Below are 9,765 nucleotides of genomic sequence, written 5' to 3'. Positions count from 1 at the left end.
AAAAACAATTGTAAAATGACAAGCAATTAGACTGGCTTTTTTTTTTATTTGCCCTCATTAACTTGACCAATACTATGTTTGTTTTTTTTTTTTTTTGTTTTTCTGTAAATCTGTTGTGTTCAGATTTTGGCCTGTTAGCTCACTATTTAATTTGTATTTTTTACTGTATAGACTTATTTTTATTTAACTTTGTAAGTAAACTCATTTTTAGATCTCTCCCCCCTCCCCACCACCACTACCATTTCTGCACAATATTGTCAAGGCAAAAAATGCAAAAGCCCAAATCTTTCATTTACACGGAACACAGGGAAAATAAGGTTTAAACTTCAACTGGAAAGGGCTTTTCTGCTTGGTTCCCATTTGTGTGGTAGAGAGGAGTCCCAGGATTGTTACACAGCTTTAGTGGGACCTGGAAATGCAGGGGACATCTGATGGGGAATTTCTGTGTCAAAGTGCAGCTTTTGGTTGGGCTTCTGAATAGTAAACACTGCAAACTGCAGAATGTGGAGACTATATACAAGGGGTCCAAGCAGATAAATTTTCAAGTAAACTGCATTGTCCTCTTTTTAAATGATTAAAGTTAATAAAATGATCTTTGCACTGTAAATCCTGAAATGATAATAGTGGAGATTTTTTTTTTGTTCCATACTTGACCAGTTTATTGCAATGTGAAAAAAATTGCACTGCTAAGGAAAAAGTTTTATTTCTTGTTCTCTGCAATGTTTTTTTTTTTTAATTTTAATGTTTTTTATTTTACTAGTTTGAGTTTCATATGGGCAATATGTATAAAACAAATCACAAATCTTTTACAAATCTTACTGTCGCTTTTCCATAAAAAAATAAAGAAAACGCATTTTATATCTGTAGAGTACGTTTGGCTTATTACATTTTTTTATATTATACAAAACTTGAGGTGGATAATTTGACTTCCAGTGAACTTTACTCCCCTCCATTAGATGCCTTTGTAGTGGCGACATCTTTACTCTGACCTTATCCTAGTTGGGGATGTTTCCGGCTTTATGTAGTTAGTGTGTTTTTTTTTTTTTTTTTTACCTGGAGGCATTTTTATATCTTCTGCAAAAAAATACAAACTTTTTTTTTTCCTTTTTTACAGTTCGTTTTGGGATAGCGTAGTCCATTTGGGAAGATATTCTACTACTTCCTGTGGCCAATGCCTTAAGTAGAAAAGCATATTGTTACAGCATATGCAGTATTCTCCCCAGCCCATTTAAGCTGGGAGCACCATCTGGCACTTTTCTGTAACCACCCGGTTGTTTTTGGGTGGTTACTAATGAGTTGGCTCACATTACAGGTGCTGCAGCCCACCTACAATTTCTTCCAACCTAGCTTAATACATTTTTGGGTTGAACACGTGTGCAGAGACGTGTTGGAACCTCCTGGGTTTTGCATTTCCAGGGGCCAACTAACTTTCTACATTAATCAGTGATTATGTGATAACTTCACCATCTCCAGTCTGCTCATTAAATAATTAGTACACATCACTTAGTGAAACTTTCACTAAAAAAAAAAAAAAATCACTATCTACAAATCAAGTCCAGAGAGTTCCATGCTGTCTGGTCATCTTTTCTTTCGGGGGCTCCCTGTTGCCTCCAATGCTGCCATCTTTCATCTTGGAATGGTAAAGATGGAGGAGGAACTCCCCCAAAAAACTTTACTATTCTGTAAAAGGTTAGCCAATTTTTTTTTTTTGTAATGTTGAAAATGTGGTGCTAGATCCACTTTAAATCCATGGAGCATTTAAAAGCCTGGCTGTAAAAAAATCCTGGCTGATAGAACCAAGTATTGTCTGCTCTGCTTACATCTAGAATTAATCCTTTTTTGGGATCTGTGTTAGCAATGACCCAGTAATACCTAAGAAGGCAGTGTTGCATTTCAGATGAATGCTTTTTGATCCCTCACCAAAACCAGTTATTCTGGGAACATTGTAGTAAAAATTCATCTTCGACAATAACAAATTCCTAGAAGTGTTATTGGACACAATTTAACTTCTACCTAGGAGATAAGGATGCTTCTCTAAAACACAAGCCATTATTTCATGTTAGGCTCTCAAAATCCTTTTTCCTTTTTTTTTTTTTTTTTTTTTTTTTTTTTTTTTTTTTCTTCTAGCAAGTGGGATCAAATAACCTTTCCACCAGGGACATCTCTGAATTTCATTGTCATTTCTAGAAGAAATGTATCTTATTACCACCCAGTAGCAAACATGGCGTTGTGAGTGCCAGTTAGGGACTTTAAATTTGAAACTTGCAAGCTTTACTAACATACTGCTAAAGAAAAGCAAAGTATTTGCTGTATGGTAAAAATACTAATTTGAGTTAAATAAACATTGTTTTGGACTGTATGGCAGTTTCCTGAGGGAAGCACTGGTCCCGGTTGCCCAAATATTACAATATGTTTGTGTGTATAATTAATAAATATATATCAGTCACTTACTTGTTGGTACAATATCCATATTGTAATATTTAGGAACTGGGATCAGAGCTAATCAATGTTAAAGTGTATATTATGTGTATGTATATTATATATATATATATATATATATATATTCATATATAAGAGATTGGAATGTTGGGATGGAGTGGGCATTTTGCATCATTCATCAGTATTTGCAATCCAAGCCTTAAGTTTGTTGGAAGAATGGGCCAAACACTTCATCCATTTTCCAGGTCTGAATTCAGAGATAGCTGTGCAGGACCTGCCAAATCACAATAAAAATAAATTCCCAATGTAGACTGGTGGATGAAGTTGGAAGTGGTGGCTCAGGGGGAATGACCTGGGGAAGCTGAGTGAATGTGGACAGCTTTCAGCTATTAAAAAGTGACAAGACAAGGTGGAAACGAAGAATTGCTAAACATCAGTAATGCACTTTATCTATTTTTGTACGTAACCTGTCACAAATTAAATGAGATTGTTTTTGGTATGGGGTATGTAAGATAAAAGGATAAACTCCAGATGTGTCCATACATAACTTTTATTTAATCAGTGTGAGTGGATAATTTGGACATAGTACCAGCCACTTGTGATACCTGCAATTATAGTTGATTGATTCCTTAAGTGTTCCTTTTACCCAATCTCAGCTGTGATGCACTTTAGGAAGATTGTCAGACTGCGCCTTCACCATTAATTATCCAGTAACAGGATGGGGGAGAAACAAGACCTAAAAGTGTTCCTTAACTGCAAGAAAGAAGCATCAAGTCTCATGCCTGACTGGACTGTGCAGATCTCAGGACTGGAGAGGCAAATGCTTATCCTTAGAGAGGTAAAACTGTACCCATGTACATATTTCTCTTGTTTATATATAATAGTCTCTGGCCAGGGATTAGGTTTTATTTTCCATCCAACATTACCTGCTTGATGTATTACTAAATTTGTTAATTTTGACCTTGCAAACTGATGGGTTGTATGGGAATTGCACAAACTGTGTAGTAGAGGCCCTACAAATAGAATTAGTTTGGCTCTTGTACTGCATTGTTGTTGGTTCTACAGCAGAATAATAATCAGCCTTCAAGATGTAGGACCAGCATGGGAGTAGTGAATGGGCCAGCAATAACATACGGTAACAAACTCACAAAATCATATACAATAAGGCCAAGTTTCTAAGGATTTCAGAATTCACACAAGACAAAGGGCCTTATTTATTAAAGCTCTCCAATGCTGAGAGGATACAATTTCCAAAGTGAAGCTGGGTGATTCAGCAAATCTGGAATGGATTACCTAAAAGTAATTTGCTATTTATTAGCAAATGTTTTGAATCCTGGACCAGACTCATTTCAGGTTTGTGGATCACCCAGGTTCACTGAAGAAAGTGTATCCTCTCCACCCTTGGAAATCTTTTCAAATCAGGACCATTGTGCGTGATGTTTTCCAATTATGTGAAAAGAAAATCTGTTTACTTGTCTAGTCTGTACATGACTCAACAATTGCCATTCACATACAGACAGTATGCAAACATCCCCAAAGTATATTTTCTCCCAAAACTATAGTGTAAATCCAATACATCCAGTAAATCCAATAGCTCACATCACAAGGGTTATTTGTCCCATTTATTTGAAATTTGCTAGCAATTTTAAAAGTGTAACAACTATTTAAAATACTATACAAGAACATAGGCAGGTAGAGATTTGTCATAGCAATGCCTACCTGGTGGTAAACTATAAAAAAGTTTTAAAAGTCAATTCCTTCATGATTGTCTGGCTTGGACAAACATCGGGGGGCTCCTGCAAACCGGATTGTACATCCAAATGTGAAGGCATGGTCACAGTATAGAACCATTTATACCTTTGTGTGATCACATCTGTATGTTAGAGTATGAGATATCACAAGTGTGATTTCTTTTTTTTGTATTAGGAAGTCATTCACAACAAACAGCAATGTGTATTAAAAACCTTGCCATTTGTTCATCTTACTGGATGCTTCTGCTGGTCACACATTAAAATCTAATATGCAATCCATTTCACTAGGATTGTGTACAGTAATAGGATCTATAGTAAGCGTAGCAGCTCACATAACGTCCAGCAATGGTTTACTTTAAAGGCTGTTAGCAAAAGCTCACTATCAACTACATTAACTTAGATGAAGTTGTATGGACTGCATTTTTTCCAATATTCTATCATTTATTCAATCATGTATTACAGTTTAATTATAAATATTTTTAGGTTTAATAAATTGTACAGCATGTGTTTATTAAATGTTATAGCTTGGGTCTCGTGTGCAAGTAAACCAGTAAATGCCAATAGAGGCTGCTCATTCTTCTATATTATACACAAATCAAACAAGAGACTGTGTAGATCATTCAGTTAAGATTTTGTATATAATTTAATGCCTATGCATCAGTTTTACATTCCAATGTCAGTGTGTCACAGATTGAAGAACAAGAAAGCGTACAAGTATTCACTGAATGTATACACAGCGGTTTGTAATTCATACAGTGGACATGAAGTTTTAGATTCCATGGCAGACACAAACATATCAAACCCTCCACCACCGCAGGCTTATACATTTAAGGCAGATGACAGACACAGGCAAACAGTCCTTATTGTATAGAATATTCCTCTGCCGTCTTGCTGGGGTTCACAAAATCATTTTCTGCATCTGATAACTAAAGATCGAACTTAAGATTCCTTCTTCTTAATGATTAAAGGGCCCACGTTGTCACCAGTCTCCTCATTGTGTTTTGTGTGGGCTCCATCACAGTATGGGAACTATGGAAAAAAAAAAAAAATTGGTTATGATATGGGGCTGTTTCAGTTGGACAGGTTATTTAATCAAATGATTTTCTCTTCCCTTAGGCTGCATACACATGTGCAATCATTGTCGTTGGAAAGAATCTTTCACGAACCTTTCCAACGACTAAGGACTGCACGATGCATGAACAAGTGCTATACATACAGCACTGTTCTGCTCTATGGAGAGGAGAACCATGGAGCGGCACCATGCTGCTCGCTCTCCCCCTTCGCTTCCATTATGATCGTCCGTCGTCCGAGGATCCGCCAGGACGGTCGTTTGGACAATGGACGCTGTACACACGCAAGTTTCTCGTCCGATATCAGCCCTGAGCTGATTACTGGACAAGAACCATTGGATGTGTGTACGCAGCCTTAAAGCATGGGCATATTCCAAGAAGACAATACCAGGATTCATTGGGTTCAGATTGTAAAAGAATGGATTAAGGAGACTTCATTTTGACTCACGGACTGACCACAGTCTAAACCTAACCCTATTAAGAATTTTTGGGATGTGCTGGAAAACTTTTACAAAGCAGTCCAACCCCATCGATCATCAATACAAGATCTTAGTAAAACAAATGAAGATATGTGTTTAGACACGGCAAGTCCAAGTGCTCCCTGAAATTGCACTGAAAGCGTTGAAAGCATTATTCTGAAGAAAGGAATCAATGTCAATTTTAGTAGTCATCTCCTTAGTTTAATGTTCACATCTAGAAGTAGTAGCATATAAATCATTTTAGCTTAATTACTAAAGTGCTTTATATTTTGCTTCCATTTATATGGTAAAATATACTTATTGATGCCGATAACTTCACTGTTCTCTGATCACTTCCTGTTTTAGGGGGACAGGGCTGTATGAAGCCTTTTATCCCCCCTAAATAGTATTGCCACCTTATGCTCATCATAGCTGCTGCAGAAATACAAACCGTGGAATCACCCTGGAGGCTCGCCACTCCTTTTCTGATTAGACGTAAGCAGGGAGTGACAGGGTGCGTCTAACAGGCATTCCTCCCCATCTACAGCAGTGGATAGAACAAAGGAATGATGGGAAATAGGAGTCCTAGCATGGGTAATGATATCCGTGAATGTGCTGATGTATCTCTGTCCCCGGGGAAAGAAATAGTGGTCATGTGACTGCTACCAAAATCATTAAGGAAAAAAATTGTCATGCTACTTATTTCTATTAACTTATCATTTGCAGTAAAGTTATTGCAGTGAGCTGTGTTCTTTATATAGATGTAACATGCGCTTTAAGAATGTGCAGTGTTTGCTTGGCAAACTAATCATTACTTTGCCTATGGTCAGTCATGTGACACTAATTGTGAGCTGCGGACATTCGACTTTATTCCTGGTCTATCAAATTTCTGATTCTCTTGATAGCTGAGGAAAACTGTTGGCTCTTACAGCCCTTGACCAAACTTTATTACCCACTCACCTTTTTGGACCTCCAGCATCGGCAATAAACTGCTTTGTCTCCTAGATCTTCCATGTCAAATGCATGAACCACCTTGGGGTTATCCTTCTGTATGGCTGGGTTCACCATAGCCTTGCAGCATTTGTCTTTACAGCACAGGGATCTGTAAGCCAGAAAGCCCACAGCCGCTGCACCAACAGCCAATGCGGCTGCACCAGCCCATTCTGTGGGGAAGAAAAACACAACAAATAAGCCACATCAAAAACATGTAACTACACAACACTGCAACATATTACATTTTCTCATAGGAGGTAAATAATGTAATTATATCCGATTGGTTGAGTAGGGTTACAAATCTGCAGCACACAAGTTCCAGTTATGGAATAAAACCCATTGTTTTTGTAAGCAGAAAGGGAATGCAGACCACTATAGCGTTATAGTTCCAGAAGAACTTTTAGCTGCACAGGTTCATTTGATCGAAGATGAAACATTTATGGGATGAAGTATATAAGTGTTCCAGAGGTTGCTGGAGGTTCCATGAGCAATACACAATCTGCACCAGTCAGGTGACGCCAGTGACAGTTTTGGCTATCTGTAAGGGTGACATTTCTCCCACTGACCACCACACAATGTCCTGCAAGCTGTGGGTAGATATGTTAAAGCAGGGGGTCCTTGAGGACATGAAAATTATTTCAAGGATTGCCTCATGGTGAAAAGGTTGAATAAAGCCGGTGTAGACAGTCATTTCCAGAGGCTGCCCAAGCAACACCTATAGTTGGCTATGTTCAGCACAGCGGGAGAAGTCAGAGACTGTGCAGGGGGCAATTATAAGACTGGCCAAAAGTCATGTTGTATCCTGGAGGTTGGGAAACAACGACATTCCTTCTTTTAGAAGGAACGCCCAAAATGTACAAAATACCAATCTAGGAATAGGAATAAGACTGGGGAAAACCACTAGGTTTTTTTTTTTTTATTAATCATCCCATAAAACAAGAAATAAACTTTCCAAACATCGATAGCAATAGCAACTGAGCAGAAATTCACCGTCCGGACTCGGTTCTTGTTTAATATTAGATTAAGTTGGTATTTAATGGAAGATAAGTTATATTTAGTGGCATGCTGAAGTTCTTGGATAGCAGAAGAAATGTCAAAAAAAATAAATAAAAAAAAACCCTTTCAGCTGACAGCTCGTCATAGGATCAAGTGGAACAAACATGAAAGTAATCACACCCCTTCCTTCAAACAAATGATGAGGAGTGTGACTACAAGGGAAGGAATGTGACTTTACACCCAATTCTATGAACCATCACGTTCTGTATAGAGCATCTATACAACTATGGCGGATCAGAGTCATTACACTGCATATTTTGTTTTTTATTATGCTGGGCAGGAAGATGTTGTAGGTGCCCCCTGTATTGTGACCCAACTTTGAAGTAATTACCTGGCTGTTTTTGTGGGTTTGCTGAAAAGTTGGGCCACAATACAGGTTACTGAAAAGTGCCGGATGGTGTGCCTGGCTAAAAGGGGCTGGGGAGAATACTGCAGAGGGAAATGCTGCTCTTTCTATAAGCTATGTCCAGCCAAAACTGTCTTGTGATTGGGATAGAATAGGGAAAAAGGGAAAGCATAGGGAAGTGATAGCAACCCCTCCATCCTGTTTTTTATCACTGACTATGACTATGCTGCCACATGTGCCAATAAAACTCCAGGTTTTTTCAGGGTTTCCACACCCTGTTTTGCTGAACATCTGACTATAGTGCTCAGTAGCTCAAACTATGCTTTGCATAAGTGAAGGGATCAGAGTAGGGACACAGCCCACCTATGTATGAACAGCTCCATTCAAATACAGAGAATATAAAAGCAAAGCTGCTGTCCTATGAATGCTGAGTCACTGGCAGTTCTTCCCAAGTTCCCCTTGACATCACTAATTCTGATATCACTTGTTGTATATAAATATTTCATTATATTTGTAAATCAGGAAAATAATATTTTATGTTTGGTAAAAATAAATAAACAAACAGTAGACATAACAATCCCTCCTAAGAGCTAGAGGGCTTGAAGGAAGTGCTAGCCGGCTCTCACCCAGGAGGGGGCACCAGTCAGAGGGCCAGCCAGGTCTTGCCCAATAGGGCCAGGGGGAGCACAAGCCGGGTCTCACCAGGAGGGGGCACCACAAGCCGGGTCTCACCCAGGAGGGGGCACCACAAGCCGGGTCTCACCCAGGAGGGGGCGCTAGTCTAGTCAGCCACAATGCATTGTGTTGTGTGCAGTTGCATGGAGAGGCCACGAAGAAATAAAAAATCCCAGATACACAATTTTTGGGGGACACATGTCACTTCCGGTGCCATAACGTGCAGCGCAGATGAACCCTATGCTGACACAGAAACAATAAGAGAGCCCAGCCCCCCATTACATAAGTCTAGGAAATAATGGGAGACTGGATATATGTCCTCCAGAGTAAGTTGCAGCTTTCTATAACACAAACCCTCCCCTGTACGGTGACGGGAGGGGCCTCACCTCGCACCCCGTAGCTGGAACTCATGTCTTCCCTCTGTACCGCAGGAACCGTCAAGGACACAGGCCGCTTAGGTCACACCTCCTTTACTAACACAGCCGGAGAGCAAAGCTGTCACTAATCACTATCAAACCGGACACAAGGAGAAAAGCCTAGGCTTTACATGACGTCTGCATTTCCAGCACCAATCCGGTCTTCTCTGCACATTAGAGACTAATGGTCTGGACCACACAAAAATGGCGGCAATCGCGGTGTCAATATTGATAGGATGTTTGTGCCTCTAGCTAAACAAATGTTCAAAGACGCTTGCAGCGCGCCGACTAGTGACTGGCAGAGGAATAGCACGGATTTTCTGCAAGCTGTCCCAATAAATGCAAATTCAAGTAACAGAGTCATTCCCAAAGTTTGTAAATTAAATTTTTTTCTTCAACTTTTTAAAAAAACTACAAAATTAGGAAAGACATAGAACTGTTGTTGTGATATTCTGTCCTAAGACACTAAAGAAAGTAGCAAAATTTTTTTCCTGTCAAAGTGGTAGTAAGCAGCTAATTACTTGCCACTAGGCGGTATCTGCATTGCTTCTTAACCATCTA

The 9,765-nt window shown here is 39.1% G+C and overlaps 1 protein-coding gene across 1 annotated transcript; it reads right to left on the bottom strand.

The window, feature by feature from the left end:
* Positions 1–4,809: 4,809 nt before the first annotated feature.
* CISD1 (CDGSH iron sulfur domain 1) lies at positions 4,810–9,323 on the bottom strand. Its single transcript, XM_072424178.1, has 3 exons — positions 9,175–9,323; positions 6,679–6,881; positions 4,810–5,219 (listed from the first exon to the last, which is right to left on the bottom strand). Exons 1-3 carry the CDS (start codon positions 9,197–9,199, stop codon positions 5,130–5,132), a joined length of 318 nt encoding a protein of 105 aa, XP_072280279.1. The 5' UTR covers positions 9,200–9,323; the 3' UTR covers positions 4,810–5,129.
* Positions 9,324–9,765: the final 442 nt, after the last annotated feature.

This window comes from Pyxicephalus adspersus, chromosome 10 (assembly GCF_032062135.1).
Source record: "Pyxicephalus adspersus chromosome 10, UCB_Pads_2.0, whole genome shotgun sequence".
In the NCBI taxonomy this organism is placed as follows: domain Eukaryota; kingdom Metazoa; phylum Chordata; class Amphibia; order Anura; family Pyxicephalidae; genus Pyxicephalus; species Pyxicephalus adspersus.
The sequence above is the reverse complement of the archived record's forward strand: the minus strand, read 5'-3'. Positions and strand labels throughout refer to the sequence as shown.

Excerpts from the sequence above, each read along its gene's own strand:
- CISD1 (XM_072424178.1), bottom strand. The coding sequence starts at position 9,199 with ATGAGTTCCAGCTACGGGGTGCGAG. Across the intron at positions 6,882-9,174 it reads TTCCAGCTACGGGGTGCGAG|AATGGGCTGGTGCAGCCGCA; the intron begins GTGAGGCCCCTC and ends TCTTCCCCACAG. Across the intron at positions 5,220-6,678 it reads GATGCTGGAGGTCCAAAAAG|TTCCCATACTGTGATGGAGC; the intron begins GTGAGTGGGTAA and ends TTTTTTCCATAG.